We start from the raw sequence: 24,643 nt of genomic DNA, 5'->3' as shown, positions 1-24,643 counted from the left end.
TCTCTAAGGTGTTGGCCAGGTCCCCCACCCCTTCAGACTTGAGATCCCAATTTCGTTCGACAACAAGGATCTCAACATCTCAAATCTAAAAGGTCATTGTTGACCCTTAGAGACCGTCAGGATTGGGGGGGTTAAAAGACTCCCAACGAGCACCCACCCCCCAGAGTCAAAAGTACCACCCATTTTGATCGACAATTGGAATTTTGACAATTAAGGGGTAAAGGGCACGCCATGACATTCACACCCGGGCATTCTGGATTAGTCCGAGCCCACCAAAGTGCCAACCCAAAATATGGCAACCTACCTAGTTGGGCCTGGAACCAATCTGGATTAGCCCGATACTTTTTACAGGCTCAATCCCAATGGTCAATGGACGCTGTTCGGTCTGAGCCGATCCAGCAGAGCCGGACATCCGGCGAGGCCCATGATTGGGTCCTACAGTACAAATGTCAGTTGGTAGTTAATCAAAGCAATGCCACAAAACCGATTGAATGAATGGTGGTTGCTCAGACAAAGCAAACAACTGAAGAAAAGAACGAAATACAATACCCCATTTCTTGCAACAAAGCATGAGAAGGAAGAGCTTAATTGATTTACTGCCGATCAGCAAAATCAACAAATATGGTACAATAAATAATTGATGCACTAACTAGCTCATTGAGTTACCATTCATTTTGACGGGTCTGCCTCTTTTTTTGTGTCTTGTGTTGGATCCTCGGAAATAAAAGATCGTTGAGTTGCCTCTCAGCACTATATTCTGAAGTGGCCTGCAACGACAAAATTGTTCACAAATAAAGTTTGTTTTTCCATTGACATGAAGACATACAAAGCCAATTCTCGAGCGAACAATTGCATGGAAAGAGGACCTGGCATTTCGAATCAAAGAAAAAAATTCCGGCGCTAACTGTTAAGTAAAATAGGATTAGATACCCTGGTCTCAAATGCAAAGCGTAACGTTTGAAGCTGTGTTCCTGAACAAACCCTCATGTCAAAGCCCAGGGCATCGATGCCAGTAATCATAGCCTCCTGAGATTTCAGCAAGTATGATTTGAATAAATTTGTCTTGCATTATCAATTACGTATTTGGCCAAGAAGAAAATCCTTATAGAAACTAAGAGATACTTTAGCTCGTCTGTGGGTACACATCGATTGTTAGTTTATACAAAAGGAATATATCATAGACAGGCTTCAGTTGAAGCAAAGATGGTACTCTCTCCCCCCTAAGTTTCTCAGTGCTACAAGGGAAAACGTTAAAAGCGGCTATTTAAGCAGCGTTGGTGATGAAATGTGAAAGTTATGACACAGGACAGGAGTAGAAAAGTTTGCGCTTAATCTGTGTTAAGATGTTCTTTGTGTTAAGATCATACTTGAAGAGTTCGAGTTTTTACCTCCACTTGAATGCCCTTAGATCTCCAACACAAGGATTTGAGGGCTTGTCCAGTCTTCTCTCCGCCAGCTTTTAAGCGAGACATGATTTTAGCAGCGGAGGGAGCAATGGAATCAGGCCTCGCTCTCCTGTAATCCTCTACTTCAATAATATTCTGAACGGTCTCAAGAAGACAGAAATTAATGAGATGTAAAATAAAAAGCTGACGAAAATTTTTAATTTGAAAACTTAACCAAACAAATCATAGTTCTCAGACAGTCAATCATAAAAAAAGGGCGTCTGTACGGTCAGCAATACTACATAGATACACATTTTATTCCTACCTAAAATCAACTTGAAGGTAAAACCTCAGGCATTTAGAAACCGCTTTCATAGCTTTTTCAGAAAACCAATTCAGAGGATTGAGAGATCAAATTTTAAGATCCAAATCCTGACTGAATTTCTAATTTGATTTGGCTATCAGAGAAATGAAGAAGCAGCTATATGGATCTACGATCCAAAAGAAAGATATCATGTCACACTAGATATTCATCAGACTATAGGGGCACCTGGACTGCAATTCTTGAATTTACGCAATGAGATAAGAAGTCCTACGTCATTTATTTGCGGATTTCACGAAATGAAATAATGCATGAGAATGCAACTGATTTCATCTATCAAAAACATTCACTCTCATATGTGGTAATTAAAAACCGAATATGTTTGAATTTTTTTAGCTTCATGCTCAATCATTCGTAAAGATCAAAAGGTTAAAGCCATACTGGATGTCCGTGTACCGAAAGCAGCTGGATTTTAATCATCTCCAGCTTGTAAAATGACGTGTCCTTCTTCAGGTTTTCATCCTTTTCCAATTCCTCTACCCCCATTGAGCCATCTCCAAATGATACTGGTGCTTGACTCTGGCCACTCGTACCAGAATCTTCTAATTTGCTGTCTACAATAACTTCGACATTATTTACATCAGCACTGGAATTATGGCCAGATAAAAGCTTCTGAATGACTGACTTCTCTTCAATGAGTGCTGGTCTTAAAAGGCCATGAATGACAATACCAACTGGAGGTCGTTCCATACAATCGATAGGGTCATCCGAGGCAACCTAAAACCAAATGTAAATGGATAGTGGCATTACCAACTTACCAAGTGAAAATTATCATTTAACATATCATGTTCTACTGGTTATCATAAAAACACACAAACTCTCCTCTGCAACAGCTTTAGGTTGAAATCTGCACCTTCAGGTTATGCTACGTTGACAGAGCAGAATCTTCACGGTTTCTGTTAGAATAATTGCAAAGCATAATTACCTCAGCCAACTTCTTTGCAAAGTACATAGGATGAGAATAATGCATAGTATCCAACTTTGCCCAGTCTCCAAGATTCCCATCAGATTCATCAAGATCATCTTCATCTTCAAGAACAGACACCCAATCCTACATATATTAATCAGTGACCGCAGTCAAAACCCGATAAAGATAATATTGCCGCTTGAAAAATTTAGGCAGTACAAGAGAGATAAATATATACACCTCTTCGTAGTCATCATCTTCAGCATCGTCATCCTCACCATCTTCTTCAAAATCACTATCTTCCTCCCCGATTTCTTCGATTCCGAAATCAATTTCTGCAGGACCTGATATTTCGATGTCATTCATCATTTCCATGGTGTCCAAGCCTATAATTACATGCTGCAAATTGTACAAGATAACATCAGTTGTCAAACCTTAGTAAAAAACACTTGCGAAAAGACTGTACACAGAAGTACTAGTGGACTGAGTTTCGTATCATGAATAAAAAACAAGAGAAAAGGGGAAAAACAATGGTCTGCATGAAGAAGACGCCCTTTCCTAATTCTCTAATAAAATTGCTTTTGCTAGTTGAAGTACTGGGATTACATATTACAGTTCCAGCATTTAAACCCAAAACAGTGCATCATAGGACAACCAAGTAAGCGGGGAGAGTGATCCGAACCCAAGCATTGTGAGGTTATGCATGCCTTGTTCACAATCTATGGTGAGGCATAGAGAAGGAACTACTATTGGAGAGCAAACTTCCAAGTATAAATCAATATCCATTCTCCAGAGATGTGCAAAAGTAAATTCCGTACCACCATATGCGTGTCTGATGCTAATGCTCGCATAATATCCTCGTCATTGTTCACCTGGAAATATATATCTGCAGCATACCAAGACATAAATCTCAAACAGAAAACACTGCAGTCAGCTGACTCCAAATTAAAATGATCCAAATACTTACTCCCATGCTCATCAGTTGCATAAGGCAAATCGGGCCAAAGAATATTTTCGTGGACTTCATCACCAACCACACCAGAGAACAGCAGTGTAGCTTTACTGTTCACCTGAACGAGACACACTAATTGCAATATCAGCTCCACAAACAAATAGCCCCTCCTGTGACATGGTTGAAATTTCATAATGGATGTAACGTAGTACCTCGACAACGGTCCGCACAGTTTCTGCGGTTGTAAGCCTAGCATCTCCAGCACCACCTGATGCTAATTCGGCAACGTCCTCAAACGGATGGTACCCCGCCCTCCCATTGTACTTAATCGGATCAGATGCTGAACCTAAATGCTCCGCAGTAGCTCTTACTTTGTTCCTCGCGAGGTTCTTCCTCCTCGAAATAGAACTGCCGCCGCCGCCGCCATTTACTCTATGATAACTGTACAAGTCCAGCAATCTCAAACTCTCCACATCCAAATAGCAGTATATACAATGTCTAAGAGCAATTTCATCGACGTATGCTATACGAAAAGAACCGGAATCAGTACCACGGCATGTCAAAGCAGCTGGAGTGTGAAATCCGACGGGAGCTGACGTGGACTCCGGCGTGCTCGTCCGAGCTCAGAAGTGAACGGTAACCTGCATACAACGAGAGTTTTCAAATTTAGTTCCAACGATCAAAGCGTACCACACTGCTCCTTATCTGGCAGCTGAGAAAACGTGAGAAAACTAGAAGGAACGCGCAGATGAGAAGCTCAGGAGGAGGAGGAAGAAGAAGAAGCAAGTTCGAGTCGCATTTTCGCCGACAAACCGAAAGTGAGGATGAGAAAGGAGAGTTACAGGGGAAGGCGGAAGAGGAGCAGAAGCTCGAGCCGGCGGGGAACCGAAGGGCCATGGCGGACTCGATCATCATCGTCGATCCGTCGGCGGAGTTCCTCTCTGCTCCAATGGGGAGCGATCACTGCTCGCTCGGAGGAACGGGGAGGAGGAGGAGGAGGAGGAGGGGAGAGAGATGAACAACCATTCTCTTCTCCTTCGCTTCCTTCCGCCTCTATGTCTGTCCTGGTGAGCGAGCGTGAGGAAGCAGCTCTGGCGCTGTATTTGCGGATGAGGTGATGTTGTTCGTCTTCCATTTGCCGCAGACGACGCCGTTTCGGGGTTAGGGGAGCTGACGATATTTTTGTTTCGGATTGGCCTTTGGAGTTGGACCACGGTAAGATTAGAATCGACTCATCCCAATCCCAAGCCACTCTTTTACGCCGGTTCAAGTCGCGGTCCCCACGTAGTCTCGGAAATTATGGGCTATTTCCGGGAGCACCGGCTCGTCCATATCACGAAACAATAGAACCATGACATCGAGCTATATTTCAATAAATAAATTGATCCTCTCGAGCACTAGAGCGCTTCCCCGTCATACTTTTACATGTAAGAGTTGGTCACATGGGCCAACTGATTTGCACCGAGCAACTGATGACTATATTTACAAGTTATGTCGTCGTATCGTATGTAAAAAGAATCCATCTTATATTCATATGATCTAATTACATCATCATACATCTTTTGCATCAAATGTGATTTTCAGCACACTAAAGGATGAATCACGAAACTTTGCTTTATATTTATTGTACTTTTCTTTGTTTGTATAAATAAATTAATAATGAATAGGATGGAAATTCCGTATAATTCCTAGTTGGGATCGCACGGGCCCAAGCCCATCGGCCTAACTTTGGGCCAACCTTCATCCACAGCAAAAACTAAAAGGAACAGATCTACTGGGAAAAGGAATAAGGGAAAATAAATTCGAGTAGAAAAAGAATAATAATAAAAGAAGAGAGAAAGCTCAATCCAGTGAGGTTCGTCTCTGCGATTGATACTCACCTCAAGCCCAAGCCGGTAATTCTGTGACGCCCTCTTCAAGCTCGAGGAAGACACTGTTAAATGGCGGTGTAATCTCCAGTTTCATTTGTCGGAAGCGCAATCGATGGGACGCGGAATTTTTTGTGGAAGCAGCTGGTTGAGCTCCTCTTAAGCTTTCAATTCTTCTCTTTTGAATTTCAGGATGCTTAGTTTGAGACACTCTGTTCTTCCATTGATAACTCGAAGGTGCGACTCAGCTGAGATATTCAGAAGCACCAGATGCGTTGTGGTAAGGATCCCTCCTTGATAATTTAGCTGCTTACATTCGTGCTTGTCGGGTCACTTGTCGAGCTTAACTCTGAGAAAGATAGCCGGGACTGGTTGGAGTAGAAAATAGGAAAATTCCAGCGAGCTGTTCTGTTTTATACAGCTAGTTCGGGTTTTTATCAGAGTATTGATAGTTACGAGCTTCGTTTTCTTACCTCTGAGATTTCGATAACTATCAGTTATGTGCTGCAAAAGGTCCTCGGCCGAGGTATCCTCGAGTATGGAAGTCGAGAAAGAGAATTGGGACTGTCTCCAAATCCGCAAAGCTTGTAGAATGCGTAAGAGCCGAAAAGAATTTCCTTGTGACTTATTTTTAAGCCTTCACATCTCGTGGAGAACGAATGTGCTTGGGAAAGTATTCAAGTAGGTGCTTTTGTTACGTTTTGATGTTTGCAGGTTAAAGGGTTGTCGAATGTAAAAGAGGAAGTGTATGGGGCGCTCGATTCCTTCATTGCGTGGGAGTTGGAGTTCCCTGTAATCACAGTGAAGAAAGCCCTGAAGACTCTCGAAAAGCAAAATGAATGGAAGCGGATAATACAGGTATGCTTCCCGTTTCACTTGTTCACTTATTTCTGTCGAGAACCATGAAGTGAATCGTTTGGGCATTAGGTGACCAAGTGGATGCTAAGCAAAGGTCAAGGAAGGACGATGGGAAGCTATTTCACACTGCTAAATGCATTAGCGGAAGATGGGAGGCTCGATGAGGCTGAGGAGCTCTGGAATAAGATATTCTCTGATAGCCTTGAAGCTACACCTCGCATTTTCTTCGACAAAATGATATCTGTCTATCACAAGAGAGGGATGCATGAGAAGATGTTCGAGGTATTCTGCTGAAATCTCCACTTTGCTTTGCCTGTTCGTATAATGTCCATGGAGAAGATCCCCTTTTCTCTGTTTTTAAAGGTCAAAGATCTCAAGAATATAACCACTTCACCTTTTATGCTAGATATTTGCTGACATGGAAGAACTTGGTGTCCGGCCTACTGTTTCGACCGTTTCAATGATGGGAAAGGTATTCCAGCAACTAGGTATGCTCGACAAGTACGACAAATTAAACAAGAAATACCCACCACCCAAATGGGAGTATCGGTACATCAAAGGGAAGCGAGTGAGAGTACGAAGTGACAAGCTATATGATTCCAATAGCATGAGGAGAGCACAAATCGGGAATGGTGACGGAGCATCTGTTGATTTAGAGCAACTGAATGAGCAGGAAAGTGGAGAGGAAGAAATCACCGAGGATGAAGGAACGAGCTCAGATCGAGGAGACAAACTTCCTGATGAGTCTAATTCAATATCGAACCAAGGTGATGAGCGGGGAGAAACATTGTAATCAGTTCCTCATTGTGACAATTTAACATATGCACACGAGTGATGTTATTCAAGTTTTATCCCGTCTGTCATCATTGTTATGCGTTCCGATATTCTCCCGTTGAATGGCTCAAGATATATACCCGACTCATAAACCGCTTGCAAGAAATGTATACCAACTTATTGAAGGGAAAGTATAGAAGAAAGGAATTTGCAGAAGATTATAACTTATTGAGAAACTCGAGGCCTACAAGAAACTATCCTGAGCACAGTACATTATGTAGTCCATTTAACAACAAAATTAGAGTACAAAAAGCAATTCTATCGTTTCTCTCTCTGACAAAAAAATGGGAAAATTGAACTCTGTTTCTAAGTCATCACTCTTCATCTGATCCCGAGCCTTCTGAGCTTGAGCCCTTCGCGGTGACTTTCCCATTGGCAACGGACTTCTTCTTTGTATCCAGTTTATCGGCCTCGTCTTCACTGTACTCGCTCTCGTAATCCTCCTCCTCCTCAATCTCCTCTTCCTCTTCAATACCATCGTCCATGACTGCCTCTTCTGCTGCAGCCCCACCACGAGTTCCTGCCCGGGTCCGCTTCAGAACCTTCACCTTCAGGTTCACTTTCTTATCGCAGCCAATCCAGGAATCACACACGCAGTGACAGACCAAGCTATAGTTCCCCTCTGGTGGGGCCAAGAACTTGCCCAAGACCAGCCTCGAGCCTGCACGAACCTTCTCGACAGCTTCCCGGACTGCCCGACTTGTCTCCTTCACATCTGCACCAGATCCCTCCATCGTCTCTTCAATCGCCTTAGAAGCTGCAGTAATAGCAGCAGCCTCGTCCATGAAATTTACCTTCTGGGAGAACCATACATTATTCGAGGTGGGTTCTGCGAGAAGGAACCAGAAGTTCTCTTCCTTCTGGAATGGGTAGTATGGAGCATGAGGGAGGGCACCCACAAGTCCATTAGTCCTCTCGAGGGTAACCCAAGCGTGAACAGTGACCAAATCACCCTCCTGAATTCCTTCTTCTCCTCCAGTCTCGCAGGTGACTTCTACAGTAAGGGAAGGCATCATTTCAAGCACCCTCTCTACATCTTGTACTTCTGTTGAGGAGAATCCTGCTACCAGAGTGAGCAATTCTGCTCGCTCATCGAGGGTCATGTCGCGAAGCTCCTGAAACGTCCTCACTTTCTGCAAAAGAAAAATACATTGCAGTTGCTGTCAATAGTGTTGTCCACAAAAGAGTAAAGCATCATGAAGATGGTGAAGAATTAGCTCCAAGAATTAGAGAGGTTAAGTGAATTCTTGTGAGATGTTCGAGTAATATATATGTCTATCGAAATAGAAACAAATAAACATAGAAATAGCTGATCCACTTGGTTTCCCATTTCTCCTGGTTAATAAAGACTACATGCAGTTAAAACAAGTTAGGGCAATATGTATATCCAGAGATCCACTCAGTCATACCATTTTTCTGATCTGGACAGCTTCATGGAATTACATAGCTGTACTCCATTTAGGAATTAAAAGTATGAACAAAGGCCATATATCCAACCTCTCATTCAACAGCAATATGCAGGCAAGAGAAACATAGAGCAATTACCTTGCGTGCTATCTTCTTGACAACAGCCTCATTGAAGTGCGGTAGCTGAAGGAAAGGTGCAATGCCTTCAGTTGATCCCCCAATTGTCTTCCTTGCACTGAGAGGAACAGCCTACACCAAAATAAAAAATATTTAAGAAAATGAGGCCTTATAGGACAATAACAACCATCACAAAGTCACGGACCAACATGTAGTAGTAAAAGTGAAAGAAAGCTAAAAATTTCAAAGAAACAACTGCTGCAATTAACAAACATATATCTTCCATGAATATAAGCACCTGAATGATGCACTGCGAGAGCTCAGCCACCCCAACAGCAGGCCTAAGCCAACCATGACCCTGCGCATTGCGTGGGACGAGTGCCATCTGTGTAAACAGAATGTTTTGCATTAGAAAAACTAGGTAAAAGAGATGCAAATGCATAACCATAAAGCCTAGTTTCAGAAACCTTCAATGGAACTACGTGTATTCAGTCACTGAGTATATGCATGAGCAGAAAAAACTCCCTAAAAGTCAACCAGGTGACACTCTACCGCTGAGTTATACCCCTTCCCTGCTCCCATCAAGAAATAGAAATGCAGTTTTCTTTACAAGATTCAAGAATTTTTCCTGTACTCACATTTGACGCTGAAACAAACAATGATAATGAACTACAGGGGAAGACACAGATTTTCAGGAGTCATTGATCATGTCAAATGCAACAGCCAAAAATAGTAGCTTATTAAAAGACTACAAGATGAAAGATCTCAGGAGCCACCTTCATTAATTCCTCAAGAAGCCGGGGAGCAAGTTCCAGCACATGTTTAAAATCACCAAGCAAACCTGGAGACAAGGCTGCTGATTCCCGGGTTAACTGAGCCTGAATCAACAACTCTGTCTGAAAAGAAAACAAAGCTAGTCAATAAATGGAACTTCATTAGGGTTGAGAAACATAACAGAGATATATGGGGCCACTTCGCAGGGAAGCTACCTTGACCATTGCTGGATGCTGCTTCCAAAACTTAGCCTGCTCTTGCTTGATATTTTTTAGGTCCAGATTCAACTCACTCCTCACTAATAAAAACAGTTTCTGAAGAGGTTCTGTATCAGTCCTGCGGACTGGAATTTCTCCATATTCAGCAGCCTTGATAAACACTTCCATTACTTTGCTGCATAGTTCAACATGTGACGTTGGTCAGGATAAGCACAACAGGAATCGAGAATGACATTCAAAAACCATAGAGAATATTATACGTTTAGAAAGGACTGGAATTGACACCTTGGAGCCAAAGAAGGCTTCATAAGATGATAGTAAGTGTACAGCGTATGATGCATGACATAATTGCCTGTGTACTTCGATGACCTCGACAGATATATCACTGCAATCACCAACGGTAAAAGAATACAAACACCAACTATCCATAGTAGCAGTATCCCTCCAGAAGCCCCATCAATGTCTAAAAGGAATTGGGGAAGGGCTATTCCCATTTGAAATCCCTGCAAAGGAACAGCATGAGTAACTATTTCATCTCTAGAAAAAAAAAAAGTTACCAGTAAACTGCTTGTATTTTCCAGTTGAGTATCCTCAAGTACCTGTTTTCCATCTGGGTGGCCATACTTTTCAAAATTCTCACGGGATATAGGGTCCGTGAGAGCTTGATAAGCCTTGGAAATGAACTCCACAAAATACGTATGCGCCTCTGAGAACAAAGCAATAAATGGGATGCTCTTAGAATATGTGAATTATTTAGAAATCTCAATCAATAAGGACAAGGGAAACACCCTCAACCTGGATCAGGATTCTTATCAGGGTGGTACTGAATTGAGAGTCTCCTGTATGCCTTTTTTATTTCTGACTCAGAAGCTCCTGGTTCTAATCCAAGAATGCTAAAAGGCTCAAAAACTTGAATCTGAATAACCAAGAACAAAAAGCATTGAGAGCATGTAAGAATCAGAGAAGAATGCATTGACATACTCAATCAATTAGCAGTAATCAACATATTTTTCACCTCGCTGCTCATATTTTTGATGTAATATACGAGAAATATCATAACAACCCAGAGGAGCACTAGAGTCAGGTTGCTACAGGTTGAGAAGTTCGAGATCTGCAAAATGGAAGGCAAACAGACAGGCATCAAGAAGCTAAACAACATAAAGTTCTGGCAGCAGGGAATCTTTTCAAAAGTCCAACAAAGAAACTCACCCTCTTGAAAATCGACTTATGATACTTCCCCGAGCGCAAGCACTCCGAGCACTGGCAGTGTATGGTCTTCGTCTTCTTGGAAGCCGCACGACAGAGTTTCATTATTGTATAAGGCACCAAAGGCAGTGCCATTATTGTCAGTATGAAGATCGGGAACAATGCACTGGTCTCCTCCGAAGCGGCCATCGCGACTTCCTAGCTAGAATAACCCGGCAACAAGCACTAAAACCTACAATTCAAAATTCAACCTAACTCAGCATTCCCTGACGACACCAGCAAAAATCCCAACAGGTAAAAATCCAACCACATCAGTCCTCTAAGGAGCTGATTTTCATACAAATGACAGGCAGATTCCTAAAACATCCATCAATCAAATCCGGGGATAATTACAAAAGGCAATCCCTCAAATAGTGATCCGCATATCGTCGCAACGAATCGACCGATCATAGTATTACTTCTTTCTTTCTGCTCACAAACAACCTGACAGATCGACAATTCAAGCGAATTCCTAAGCCGTAGCAGTAAGGATCCGGAATGAGAAAGGCCCGGATCGCCATGGATTTGGATCCGAGCAGCCAGAATCAGGATCCATTGTGAATCAGAAAATGAGAGAGCTGGAACGCGAACAAGAGCTAGAGGAACAGAGATTACCCTGAGTTAAGTCTCCGGCGAGCTCGAACAGGTGAAAGAGCGGCCCCTCCTGGCGGATTCGATGACTCCTTCGAGCTCGCCTCGTGCTGGCTGAGCTGAAACCCTCCGTCTGGGAAGGTGAAGCCGCGAAGGAGAAGGAGAAGACGATATTTTTATTTTTTCCTTTTTATTTTCCGTTATGAATAATATTTTGACCTGCAATAAAATTAAATCCGACTTATAGCATAACTTGGCTAATTTAATTAATGTGCCCAATCCGCTATAATTATATGAGATTTATATTTTGCAAGACAAAAATAAATAAACCAAAAAAATATTAACGTGCCTAATTCTCCTATGTTTGCGCGCATACAAATATTGAAAGCCCAAATAGTTGCCTGGCCCATAAGCAAACCTCAATCGTGCCTTCGACAACAGCCATACATATCGGTCCCTTCGCAGACACTGCTCCTGCGACCGTCAGATCCAAATTTTCTTTCTCATGGAGGGATCGGCCAACCACCGGACGGTCCTCGAGGGAACGACACGGTGTCCTTGAACTCTTCCGAGGATTATAAATTCTTTTATGATCAATCTTTATTTAGCTCGTTGGATTGCATATTTGTTTAATAGTGACGATTCATTTTATTTTATTTGAAACTAAAAATTATGCTTGTAATCAAGCGAAAAATATCGATAAAATCCAAGACAAGTGCGATTCATTTGTCCTCGAGAGTCGCGATTCATTCCATTTCAATGACATGCTAACTGTAAATTCACGTTGAGGAAATCAACTATGTCTAGAGTGCATAAACCTAAATCGAAAAAAGAAAACAGAGCAGACTGCCTGCTCATGTGGCGTAGGATTAAAATGCCTGACTAGGATTAATATAGAACTAGCGTGTAGTTATTGTTCGATGCTGCAGATCGAAAAAAATTTCTTCGATTAGTTAGTTTATCATAATAGTTTGTATAATAACCAATATATAGTTAAGTGAAACCAATAGTAAAACTACTTATACATAAAAATTATAAACATTCAATTCGTTTTTTTAAATGGTACTAAATAATATTTCACAAGGTATAAAAATAAATATTTTCTCGCTAATTTAATTTGAATTTTCAGTGATTCTAATCAGAAAACCATGATTGTAATATAATAGAGCTTAATTAGCCACATAATTTGAAGTCGACAAACTTCACTTGCAATAACCGTTCGATATTCATGAAAACCATCTCATTATCATGGCCAAATCGCGAGAATTAGTCTTAGTCAAAAGATTGGTGTAAAGTTGTACCACTAACTAAAAGGACATTGTTAAGGTTACAAATAAAAAGAGATTACTTATATTGAAATAAGCTTTTCACCTATGTACGTCGATTTAGGTCATTTGGCACTTGTGATTGGGAGAGAGCTTTACTCCTTAGTGGACTGATCATGCTTGAATCTAAATTAATCGGATTATTTATTTAAGTGCGTTGGTTTTAGGTGATTTGGTACTTGTGATTAGAGAGAGTGAGTTTGACCCTTTAATGGACCCTGCTCGAACTTAGAGATTAATCGAATCCATCGAACTTTCGGGTATCAAACGGTACTTCCCAAAAAATTCATACAATTAAATTAATTTTTTTAAAAAAAAGAAAGAAGGAGGGTAGTGTCCCCATGGGTAGGGAAACCCATGCTACTTACCCGCTTAGATAGATGATTTAGATTTTCCAATAAATTATGTTAATTATCAATTTTCGTACGGTATAAAAATGAACATGTTTCCAAGTTATTCTTAGTTTAAATTTTTAATGTGTCTATTTAGAAAATCACGATCACAGTATAATAGGACTTATTAATTTTAAATGGACGAAATTTACTTGAAGTTAGGGTTCGAAATTTGTTAAAACCATTGTGTGGTCATAGTCATACCAAATGAAAATTAGTCTCAGTCAGTATGCTGATATAACCTTGTTTTTCATCCAAAAAAATAAGGATATTTTTAATGCCACAAATAAAAAGAAGCTACTTAAATTAGTAACAAATTGAAATAGACTTTTCACGGATATGGATTGATATTAGGTAATTCAGAACTCGTTTCACTTAAATAAAATCTTATATTCGAGTCTTGCGATTAAAATTCACAATTGGGTAATTGAAAGTGATGCAACGACCCACAATCACCAGTGCAACATGTTAGAATCACATCCGCAAAAAGCAAAAGTGCATATTCAAGTTGGGGTTGGATGAATTTGAGGTCGGAATTAGGGTTTTCAAGAAAATGGTTAGGAAATTGATTTGGGATTTCTCTCCCTTCTCTCATTTGCCCAATTAAGGATCCCGGAGATTTTGGGTTTTTACAGGCCAACTCAACAAATAACCAGCCATGTCAACGTTTAACGACATGGGTCTCTTCAAAGGTGAACAAAATGATCAAATTGCACTAACGTTGCAAACGGTCGAACCAAATTGTACAGACAAAATCTTTTAGGGACCATTTAATAGCGAGGTATATCTTTTAGGGACCAAATTGTGAATTTAGTGCCCATTTTGGGCAATCAATCAGCAGTGATTCGCATTTGATGGATAAGGCACCATCTGAGGCTCAAATGCCATAGTCTCAATTCAATAAATAAACGTGAGCACAAGCAAATAAAAATTAGGCCAAAAAAATAAAATTCCCAGTGGCCCAAAATTGACATTCCTTTTTTTTTTTTTGCTCGAAGAGTAATTAATAACTCACTATTCCAACCTTGACAAACAGAACATGTCAATGACCAGGTGGAAATTGGAATCCTATGCTCCTAGCAAGTTTAGAACTTGGATCTTTATCTTTCGAGATTTGTGTACAATGGTGCGGTTAATAAATATAGTGTCCAGTTATAATCACGATAGATTATAAATTTCAATCGAGATTTGGAAAACACTGAAAGATACTTATGAGGAGGGTGACTGGGGAAAAAAGAGCGGCAATTGAAGTGAAGAGAAATCGTTGAACATAAATTACAATTTCTCTCTTCATGCTTCAATTTTGTACTTCACAATTTGCTAGTGAATTTCCTGGACTTCGACGTTGTTTTGCACTGAAAAATTAATAAATCTCCACCCGTCATCGAAGAGATTAAAATTATCATTTCACTCAAAAAGGAGAAAGTTTTGCAATATATTTTTCCTTCAAAACGTGTCGTTGTTGAGCCAATAGGACGGACCCCCCCCGGACCCATATTGAAGTCTCTTCAGTCTTTGGCCTTTTCAGTCTTTTGCGTGATAGTTGCCTTTGCCTACCAAACACACGAGTGTAAGTTGTGTTAGATCCCATGAAAATGACCATCAATTTTGGCTGTCCAATCCATTTGAGCCGAGCTTACGCGATGTTTAGATGGTGGGAATTGGAGAGATTTAACCGAAGAAGATCGGAGAAAAGATCCGAAAGGATTCCTCTTTCGTGTGAACTTTGATATTCGAAAGCCTAATGGGTTCTGTCTAATTCATTCAAGTCGGGTCGGTCGATTAAGAGGTAAAACTCTTTCAGCGCGAATTTTTTTCATTCACAAAACTCAAATACGAAACATTACTTAAAGGGAATAAATGTCAAATTACATGAATCAATCTACCTTGTCAACAGTATTTTTCTTTCGCTTGACACTGTAACATTTTGACCAAATCCGTTTTATCCTTTATTCAAGTAAGGAAATTTTTAATTCGATAAACGAATTTGCCAAATAATAATCTCCTTTCAAATTTTTCACCATCGAAACCAAACCTTAGAGTTTCCTCTTTATATAATTATAAAAGCCGGAAGAATATGCTGGACAATGCAACGTATGACGTATGTGGCTCATGGTTGAGTGACTCTTGAAGTTTTCACCAATCACGATGCAAAAAATGACGTAGTATTACTGAACCACATTATTATCCTGGAATTCTAAAAGTTTTTCAATTACTGAAGATAGAAAAATTATCTAATATAGTTTTAAAAAAATTTAAAAATAATTATTTATTTATAGGCATGCTTAGCATATTCACATCAACAAAACACAAATTTTCATACTATAGGAACTACATAAATTTATTTATTTTTATTTGAGAACCAAAATTAAAAACTTTAATTGAAGTGGAATTAATAAAAAATAAATCATATCTAAATATCAACTTTTTTATAGCTAATTCTGTTAATGTAATCATTGACAAATTTTTATTATTCGTGAACATTTTATATCATCTATAAACTTATGTCATAAGTGGTCAGTCATATTTTCAAATTCGCGCGAGCCTACATCTAGTTATTGATAAGTCCTATTACCAGCCTACGCTGCAAGCTCATCGGTGGACCCTGCACTAGCTTGACATGGGACCCCGAAAAAAAGTTCCATATGTTTCTCATTTACTTCCACATAGTGTAGCCATGCATCACTGCTTGGCTATTCATCGATTGAGGACCCATAATCACCGTAATATCTAAAATGATAATGTGCTTTTTTTTTTTCTCTCCTTGTAATCAATTAAAATGAATTGAACCGATAGCTAGCCTACTAATCTCGAGCTTGAGCTAGACCTTGTCCGGAAGTTGCAAAAGGCAATCGAATTGAGTCGAGTCGAGGCAAGCTTTGGTCTATAATTATATATAAGTAAGTTCGTCACTCATGGGTTAGTTATATCGCAAGGTTGCACCTTTAACCCCTAGACTTTCCATGATTAGGGCTATCGGAAAATTACGGGATATATCAAATATCCACGGATAGTCCCATCAATCTAAATTATAATACTTACAAGATTAAAATTCGCGGCCTTCCACTTTCTGTTGTTAATTAACTGCAACTTGCTTGGCAAGTCCATTGAAGGGTGATATCCAAATTTTGCATGGCTTCTTAATTAACTTCTTTGATTTCATCTTTAATGAGATATGATTAACCCTAATTGATCCACATCCATTCAACTGCAAAACACCACTCTCGTGTTCTAATTAATTAATTTTCTTTCCCCTTAATAGAACTCCTAACACGTGATTGCACTCACACAGCCTTCCCGGGAAAATGGGTTTCTCAATTGTAATTTGTCCCATATGATCTATACATATATAGAAAGTTTCATCTCGACAACCATTCTTTATGTGATTGAAATTCCGGTTACTCCGGAACATGGAAGTCGAGAAATTTGTCGTATATCGTAAAAATATATGGCGATTCATGGTGTTGCGTGTCATTTATATTCTAATTCGGGTTTGAGATCGAGTTGGTGCTATTGTCTTAATCAAAAGACAAACTCGAAAGACGAACCATATTTACCACGCATCCATAAATGAGGGACATGGCAAAGTGTGACCTATTAATCCAAGTCGTGATCATTTGCCCATAATAGGTTTTACTGAGGAAACGAGAGAGACAAAACAGAAGAAAACTATCGAACGCATACAGAGAAGGGTCACGTGGCCCGGGAGAGACAGCACGTGCTCTTTCTTTCTTTCTGCACTTCAATCAGATACGAGGCGCGTAGCTATACGCGCGACTGGGGATACGCTGGAAGAATCGTCCAGTGCATGGAGGTCTCGCACGTACGGGGATAGTCCCCGCCGCAAAGCACGAGCACGAGGTGCGAAGTCTGATTGAAGGGTAAATTGAGCTTCAGATATAAAGTTTATCTGATTTACAGGAGCTTAAGTTGCTTATAAAAAGTACATTTTGATTAAGATTAAGTCGACATATAAATAAAAATTAATATATAATAGTTAATCAGATTGAAAGCACATTCTCACATAATTGATAAGTGTAGATTGCCATATGTACGAATATAATGCAATCTCTGTGTGTTCGATTTATAATTTTCTGCACCTCTTTTACGAAAATCTTCTGTTTTTTAAGTTTTTTTTATGAATCTTTTATAAAGCACTTTAATTTAGAATATGATCATTGTTTTCCAAGCCATAATTTGTCAATTAATTTGTTGAAATCTAGAATCTCATGAAATCTAAGGAATAGCACTTACTGATATAATTATTGACTAAATCCAAAAGACCATTAAACTAATTATCTGGATTACCATAAAAATTTCATCGATTCAATCAATAGTTCATATTGAAGATCATGCAGAGCATCCCGATATCTTCCATTAACCTACCCAATGATACATGTGCAGCATCTAACTTAATTCCATCAATCTATCGAATGGTAAGTCCGTTGCGCGTCTCCGAGTTCCCGATAAAATTCTTAGGGGCGTTTATCGTCGGAAGAGGTACGATACGGCAGCCATGGCCGGCGATGGGCATGCACGCGCACGTAGAGGCGCGTGAGGATGGCTCTAGTCTAGACAACAGAGCTCCTTCCAGTAAACAGCTCGAGCTACGGTTCGGTTTTCTTTTCTGTAGGGGAAAGAGAGAGATGGGATTCGAATTCCTCCGTAGAAGGAAGGCATCTTCGGTACTGACCTGTGGGGCCCGCCGTCACCGTCGTCTCACTACTGAGAACGCAGAGCCACATTTTCTCTCTCCGGCCCCCCACCTACATCCCGTCCCCTACCCCTTTTGACATTGTCACAAAGTCAATCTAAAAGCTTTATATTGCCCCCAAAACAAAAATAATAATAAAACCTCCTACGGAAAATAATAATAATAATACCTTATATATAAAGGGGCACACATGTAATGTATGTACTGGAGATAATGAGGATTTTCATTCATTACATACATATATATATATATATATAATTTTTTTTATCCGAGAATGATGAGTATTTTCATTCATTACTCGAAAGGAAGTATGAGAAAACGCTCATACAAATTAGTAAAAAGTAGAATATACAGAATTACAATCACAAAGGAAAAATACAAAACGTTTAAACAACAGCAGCAACAAATCAGAACAACAAGATTAATGTATTCAATTCCTCCATAGCAGCCTGACCTCAACCTTGGTCGCGCAGACACGATCTCCTTGTATTAGCTTGGAAGAGTGAGGGTTCTCTATGCCTCATGAATCTGCTATGAGACTCTCTTTTGTTCAGAGTGTTCGATACCTTTCGATTCCAAAATATTGAGAAAAAAAAATCAAAGGAGGAGGAAGAAATTGGGATTTTCTTCCTTTCACTCTCTCTCTCCTTTTTCTGTATAAATAATTATCGATTTACTGGTTCAGTGCTCCACCATTTCCCATCACTTCAATATATATCTCTCTCCCTGTATGTGTATATATATATATATAATTGTTTTTTTTCCTCTTCTCCCACCCAAAAAAGTCAGCGCCGTCCCTTCTTCCATTCTCTCTCTAGACCAGACCTTTTCCTCCTCCCACAACCCAATTCCATCGGCCAGCCAGAGAGAGAAATTCATATAGTGAAGAGAGAGCCCATTGGCTTAAGAGAAGAGGCTGTTCGTTTGCCCGTACTGCTCAAAGCTTCTTTTATATGGCAGATCGGGACTGGGATCTGAGCGCCGTCGTGAGGAGCTGGGTCCCCACAGCCGCCTACCCCGCCACAGCGTCGGCCATAGGCGGCCAGGGACCCAACCCTTCGGCCTGCTTGGCGACGTTGACTTTCCATGAAGAGGAGGAGCTCGGCCGTGAGAGCTTCCTCTTCGGGTTCCCGAACCTCACCGATCCCCGGAACAGCGGCTTCAACGAGCTGCAGCAGCTGTACATTCCATTTCTCCCCCGCGCTGCAGCCGACAACCCGAGCCCTTCTGTCCTTGGAGCATCCCTGGTCAGTCCCGCGCCCGTCTGCGTACCCCGGCGTGTCGCCCAGGCTCCAGATTCTCACAGCCGCTCCGTACTACAGCAGCAAGCCCTGCACGTAAACCACCAATATAATCTGACGCCTGCCGTGCAGCCGCCTCAGACGCCGCGGACGAGGAAGAGGTAACCCGATAACCCTGCGTTACTTCGGTGACTGAACGGAAACCGTATAACTGAATGCGCCCTTGTGTGGCGGGGTTTTCACCGTTCTTGCAGGAAGAGCCAGCAGAAGAAGAACGTCTGCCATGTGACGGCGGAGAACTTGTCGTCCGATCTCTGGGCTTGGCGGAAGTACGGGCAGAAACCCATCAAAGGATCTCCGTACCCGAGGTAGACTTCACCTTGTCACGTAAAATAACCACGGACCGTTCCGTAAACTCCCTCGACGTGTCACACAACATCTCTGGTCCTTAATCATATAATATACTGTCTCTCGGCTGATGTTTGCGACGCGTACACATCCATTGATGGCCGTCCGAACTGTTATGTAGGAACTACTACCGTTGCAGCAGCTCAAAAGGGTGTGCTGCGAGGAAGCAGGTGGAGCGGAGCAACACGGACCCGAACATGTTCATCGTGACGTACACGGGCGAGCACACGCACCCACGCCCAACCCACCGGAACTCCCTTGCTGGCAGCACCAGGAACAAGTTCACCGGAGCACTCCAGAAAGCCCAAGCTGCGTCCCACGCAGACGATCCCGGGAGCATGCCGACGAGCCTCTCACCCACCACCCCTCTGACTGCCCCGATCGACGAGGACGGCGTGATCGGACGGGATAACTCGGTGGTTGAGGGTGCCACGAGGTCGGAAAATGGAGAGGAGGGTGAGATCGGGGACGATGATATGGTAGGGAGTGAGTACGAGGCCGATCTCGACGGTGAGGACCTGCTCATACCAAACATTGCAAACAACATCAGTGAGGACATGTTCATGGGGTTCCATGGAGTCAACAACAACGTGCCAAACTCTAGCTACGGTATCAGGCAAGGTTCGGGTTCGGGAGACTACTAGTAAATTAACCAGATCATTCATCAATCAGCTCCGTCAGGCGCGCGGCGGTTTCCGTCGCCAGAAAAGGGAGAGCCATCGATACTTAGATCAGTTTTTTTTTTTTTGATTTTTACTTTTTAATTTTTGGCACCAACTAGGTATAGAAAGGGATAGAAAGAATCTCTTCCCTATCCACCCACCCATAGTTCCTTTAATTTTCCTTTTTTCCCTTTTCTACCCTTTTTTTTCCTGAATTTTCTTCCTAGAGTTTTGTATGTAAATATAGAGCACATAGAGAGTGATTCTACGCAAATGGAAGTATAGTGATGATATGAGTTTCTTAGGGAGATTTTTTTTTTGATTAAAGAACCTAGCCAAAGCTCGCCCTTATTGAATAAAATCTATCTCTAAATATGTCTTAAATTTTTCTATGGGAAGAAAAAGTCTTAAATTTTGGTGAAATTTTTACCAGTTTTATCTCTATCTCTATCCACTAGCTCACCATTCGTTATCATATAGTTGTATATGATAGTAATTCGAATGACTGAATATATAATCATGCAAGATATATTCCTTTGATGTCTACACCAAAAGCTTGATCTACATATGCAATTTTTTATCCGATCGACGAAATAATAATGTCACTCCTATCTATTGGAAAACGATTTTTTTTTCTTTCTCAATTGTTAGTGAAATATAGCAAGTGGATGTGTGTGACAGTTGTCGGTTCCCTGGAAGGGAGGCTTGAGACCGTGACCGGCTCCGGCTGACTCGCCTTTATCACGGGACAAAACGCCTCCAAAGATCCTTTTTGTCTGTTCACACTTCAGCCCTTCAATTAATTAGATTGTTTAAATTTTGGTCAAACATTTTTTATCCCTTTCATTTTGATTTCAGAACTGGTCAAACTTATTTTATTTGCCCTCCACCCCCCAAATTTTTTAATTAATATATGAAATATTTAATTTATTATTTTTCCTTTTTCTCTCTCTAGAGAAATACATAAAGTGGCCATTTGTAACTACTAATATAATAATGATGATGGGGGTTGATATGTATGAAAGTGAGCATCCTAGAAATTTGCATCATCATCAATCTAATATGGTAGGGATTTTTGCTTGGGAATCTCATGATTGGAAAAGAAAAAACAGTGATGATTCAACTTTGTTCTTGTTGTAGCTTAATCTTTTTTGAAAAAAAATTGTGGGTCTTAACAAAAATGAGAAAGCAATGAAGAATTTCATGATGATGGTCATCAAAATCGTTCTAGAAGAAATTTTCCCTTTTGAAAATATATCACTTTTACTCGGTAACCTATCTTTTCTCAAACTTTCTGCCCTTCGTCTCGATGCAGTGATTGTAAAAAAATTCACTCATTTTCATACCTTTCTGTTGTAATTAATCATATGTAATGAACTCTTGTCCGCTACAAATTGAAAAAGATGAACAAGTAACTGCGACTTTCATATGATTATAATATGTCGTTAAAATTTCATCCGTGTCTGTCGGAGTATTTTATCTGTGAGTTTCAAACCGTACGAATGATAGATAAGCAAGATTTATTATATACAACAGTTCGTTAGGGATGATAGTGGCATTTTGAGCACTTCAATTATGTATTGATTTTCATTTATGTATGGGTTAATAACTCAAAAAAAAACCACAAACTTTTCACATTTTAATAATTATAGCACGGACTATTTTCTTTAATCTAAAAATGCACAAACTTTCGATTTGATAACAATTCTAGCACGGCGTCAAATTTTTCATTAATTTGAACGAAATCGAGGTAACAGAGGCCGCCAACAACCCCAATCGAATGAGGGCACCGATGACCTCAATCAGAGGGTGATGGTCAGGTTGTGCCTCCGCCTGATAGAATCAAGAGAATCCCTAATTTGAAGGTTCTCTCAATTCCGGGAGGTAGGGTCTTGATTCTGGCCACCATCCCTTGATTGGGGTCACTGGCGCTATCTCCCCAATTAATATCGTTGGCGCCCTCTGTGGCCTCGATTCCATCCAAATTAACAGAAAATTTGACTTCATGCTGGAATTGTTATCAAATCGAAAGTTCGTACATTTTTAGATTAAAAAAATTATACTTTTTTTTTTGTTATTACCCTTTATGTTTTGATTTTTAACATAATTTATAGACCTCCCCTCTAATAAACTATATGGTGCAGCCATTCTATGTGATTTGAATATTGATGGGCGGCATTAATGTTGCTTTCAAGCAATATACTTAAATATTTACATTAAGAAGAATTAGAAAACCGTTTGTCAGTGCGGCGGTGGCTGCAGACATAGATAAGTTTCTTATTTCATCAAATATAATGAAAAATAAAATAGATCATTTGGTTCGACTACATCTGGTGTATGTATATTTATATCCGCGTGTTTATATATATGCGTGTATTTTCTGGTGTACATAGCCGATGGACACGATTGAATATGAGGTAATTAATTAACATACCCGTAGATTTGGACGTGTTAAGGACTTCCTCGCCGGCAGAAACTCCGATGGGCAGGGTAAGCCTGCTGAAGTAGCTTTATCGGCTTTAATATAGTTATTTGTTAATGGAATTTTTTTTAGATTATTTAAAAAGTATTTATTAGTGAAATTAAGAAGTTATAAATAATTTTAAACCCCGTGGTCGGAGTTTTATGATTTCTTTTGTTTAATAATTTGGAAAATAAAATTGATAAATTTAGAGATTGAATTATGATATTAATTTTTTATTATACATTGTAGTAATTTTGAGGGTGTACTTAAAAGAGAATTAATTTGAAATAGTTTCCGGTCAAGAAAAGCAATCAAACAAAATCTAAATAAAAAATATATAATTTTTTATTAAATTATATTTATTATGTTCTAAAAGCAAACTTAAGGAAAATATCATTTTAAAATAGGTGTTATATTAGAAAAGTAATTTATAATTAAAATGATTTAATCCAATTTCAGCCGCAACTAAAAGAGGCACCATTGTTGGGAGGCTCTTGATTTTTTCGGTTTCCTTTGGATTTGCAGCTAGTTGGATCCCAAGCAAGACCGATATTGCGTCTCACTATTCTCCGACTGATTTTGTATGGTGATTCCATTCCATTTTAATTGCAATTGCCCGCTCCAAACATGCGCCGAAAGCGAATTGCTGCCAAAAGAAAAATAAAATTAACTTATTTTGCTAGCTACCCAACTTTATCTACAGTGCTAGATCTTAATAAGACATTTTGCTGGGAAAACTTACCAATGTAGACTTTTCTTCCTTATCGTGCTTTTCCACCCAATATTTTAGCCAAAATTCAACGCAAAATTCAGCCTATAATGTACCCCCTTTATCCCCAATCCCATTCTAACAACTAGGATAAAGCATAGCCCCCTTTGACTTCGACTTCAATAAACCAAAAAAAGAATACCGGGAAAATATGTTAATTAAGAAAATCGAAAAAAAAATAATAAAAATAAAACAAATGAGAAAGAGACTTCTCCTTACTTTTTTCTTTTTTTCTGAATAAAGACTTCTCCTTACTTACTAGTTCACAGCCGTATATTTTCAATAGATTCACATATGGAAAATTGCATGGTCTCGTTCCGTAGCAATCCTTTGTATGTATAGGTTTGCACTGAGGGTGGATAGAAGTGCAAATCCAACTGTAAAAAATGTACAAGGACTTATGAGACTGGGCTGTAAAATTTCAAAATTTAAAGAACAATTTTCAAATCGTACAATGTAATTTTAGAAGGAAAAAAGTTTAATTTACTCATGAAAAGACAATTTATAAGTAAATTTATTTTCGGTAACAAATCATTTGCAAAAAATATTTTTTTTCAATAATAAGGTAGACACACAGGCTCAGTACAATGAAATGAAATAAAACGAAATAAATGGACATAAAAATCTACTAATAAAAATCGAACCCAATACCTCTTGGTTCATTGTGATGGTGTACCAATACCCCTTCCTCCATTTGCACAAAATATTGAAAAAGTATTTTTGCACAAAATATAGAAGATTTAAATGCTCACCTGCAAAATTCTTTCATCACAACGATTACAAGTATATCCTTCAATGAACTCCAAGATCCCCCTCACTCTTGTACATTCCATGACTCCTAACAATCTCCCTCTCAAACAACTCTCTTATCTATCTCTATGTTTTAGACTCCACGACTACTCTTAAGGCAATTACTCTCTTTTATAGCCAAGCACGTCACGTGAAATCTCTCATTCCGAAATCTCGTATTGTGATACGTCTAGTCTTCAAATACGTTATTTTATTCTTTTGACTAAAACAGGCAAACAAGTCACGTGAAATCTCCCCTTTCGAGATCTCGCCTTGTGATACATCTGGTGTTCAAATACGTTGTTTTCTCCTTTTGTTTGAAATAGGCAAGCGCATCACAT

At 39.8% G+C, this 24,643-nt stretch overlaps 4 protein-coding genes and 1 long non-coding RNA gene across 12 annotated transcripts; 2 read left to right on the top strand and 3 right to left on the bottom strand.

Moving 5' to 3' along the window:
- Nucleotides 1-466: 466 nt before the first annotated feature.
- Nucleotides 467-4,729, bottom strand: LOC116202442 (uncharacterized protein At3g49140-like). 2 transcript variants are annotated; one of them, XM_031533991.1, is made up of 11 exons: nt 4,469-4,727; nt 4,177-4,267; nt 3,839-4,067; nt 3,642-3,744; nt 3,493-3,560; nt 2,915-3,073; nt 2,693-2,818; nt 2,149-2,484; nt 1,389-1,541; nt 931-1,026; nt 467-767 (listed from the first exon to the last, which is right to left on the bottom strand). In XM_031533991.1, exons 1-11 carry the CDS (start codon nt 4,539-4,541, stop codon nt 663-665), a joined length of 1,539 nt encoding a protein of 512 aa, XP_031389851.1. In that variant the 5' UTR covers nt 4,542-4,727; the 3' UTR covers nt 467-662. The 2 variants fall into 2 exon arrangements, with proteins under 2 accessions (XP_031389851.1, XP_031389852.1); XM_031533992.1 differs by lacking the exon at nt 931-1,026 and having other exon boundaries at nt 4,469-4,729.
- A 685-nt stretch (nt 4,730-5,414) lies between these two features.
- Nucleotides 5,415-7,218, top strand: LOC116202443 (pentatricopeptide repeat-containing protein At4g21190). 4 transcript variants are annotated; one of them, XM_031533994.1, is made up of 6 exons: nt 5,415-5,521; nt 5,687-5,774; nt 5,992-6,090; nt 6,209-6,352; nt 6,422-6,634; nt 6,759-7,218. In XM_031533994.1, exons 2-6 carry the CDS (start codon nt 5,688-5,690, stop codon nt 7,143-7,145), a joined length of 930 nt encoding a protein of 309 aa, XP_031389854.1. In that variant the 5' UTR covers nt 5,415-5,521; nt 5,687; the 3' UTR covers nt 7,146-7,218. The 4 variants fall into 4 exon arrangements, with proteins under 4 accessions (XP_031389854.1, XP_031389855.1, XP_031389853.1 ...); XM_031533996.1 differs by having other exon boundaries at nt 5,505-5,521; nt 6,008-6,090; XM_031533995.1 differs by having other exon boundaries at nt 5,450-5,774; nt 6,008-6,090.
- A 102-nt stretch (nt 7,219-7,320) lies between these two features.
- LOC116202441 (dnaJ protein ERDJ2A-like) lies at nt 7,321-11,753 on the bottom strand. 2 transcript variants are annotated; one of them, XM_031533990.1, is made up of 12 exons: nt 11,563-11,753; nt 11,302-11,391; nt 10,912-11,140; nt 10,718-10,813; nt 10,498-10,618; nt 10,302-10,408; nt 9,988-10,205; nt 9,700-9,877; nt 9,487-9,606; nt 9,009-9,095; nt 8,732-8,842; nt 7,501-8,319 (listed from the first exon to the last, which is right to left on the bottom strand). In XM_031533990.1, the coding sequence occupies exons 3-12, from the start codon at nt 11,095-11,097 to the stop codon at nt 7,501-7,503; spliced, it is 2,043 nt and encodes a 680-aa protein (XP_031389850.1). In that variant the 5' UTR covers nt 11,098-11,140; nt 11,302-11,391; nt 11,563-11,753. The 2 variants fall into 2 exon arrangements, with proteins under 2 accessions (XP_031389849.1, XP_031389850.1); XM_031533989.1 differs by lacking the exon at nt 11,302-11,391 and having other exon boundaries at nt 7,321-8,319; nt 11,563-11,752.
- Nucleotides 11,754-18,643: 6,890 nt separating this feature from the next.
- On the top strand, nt 18,644-20,695 carry LOC116206324 (probable WRKY transcription factor 27). The gene is made up of 3 exons (XM_031539157.1): nt 18,644-19,371; nt 19,465-19,578; nt 19,740-20,695. Exons 1-3 carry the CDS (start codon nt 18,923-18,925, stop codon nt 20,260-20,262), a joined length of 1,086 nt encoding a protein of 361 aa, XP_031395017.1. The 5' UTR covers nt 18,644-18,922; the 3' UTR covers nt 20,263-20,695.
- On the bottom strand, nt 19,999-24,401 carry LOC116206325. Of its 3 annotated transcripts, none has more exons than XR_004156658.1 (4): nt 24,266-24,401; nt 23,487-23,890; nt 22,715-23,390; nt 19,999-20,136 (listed from the first exon to the last, which is right to left on the bottom strand). It is a non-coding gene; the product is annotated as an uncharacterized LOC116206325 (long non-coding RNA). The 3 variants fall into 3 exon arrangements; XR_004156659.1 differs by having other exon boundaries at nt 22,715-23,630; nt 23,733-23,890; XR_004156657.1 differs by having other exon boundaries at nt 22,715-23,890.
- Nucleotides 24,402-24,643: the final 242 nt, after the last annotated feature.

Source organism: Punica granatum, chromosome 4 (assembly GCF_007655135.1).
Source record: "Punica granatum isolate Tunisia-2019 chromosome 4, ASM765513v2, whole genome shotgun sequence".
NCBI lineage: Eukaryota > Viridiplantae > Streptophyta > Magnoliopsida > Myrtales > Lythraceae > Punica > Punica granatum.
The sequence above is the reverse complement of the archived record's forward strand: the minus strand, read 5'-3'. Positions and strand labels throughout refer to the sequence as shown.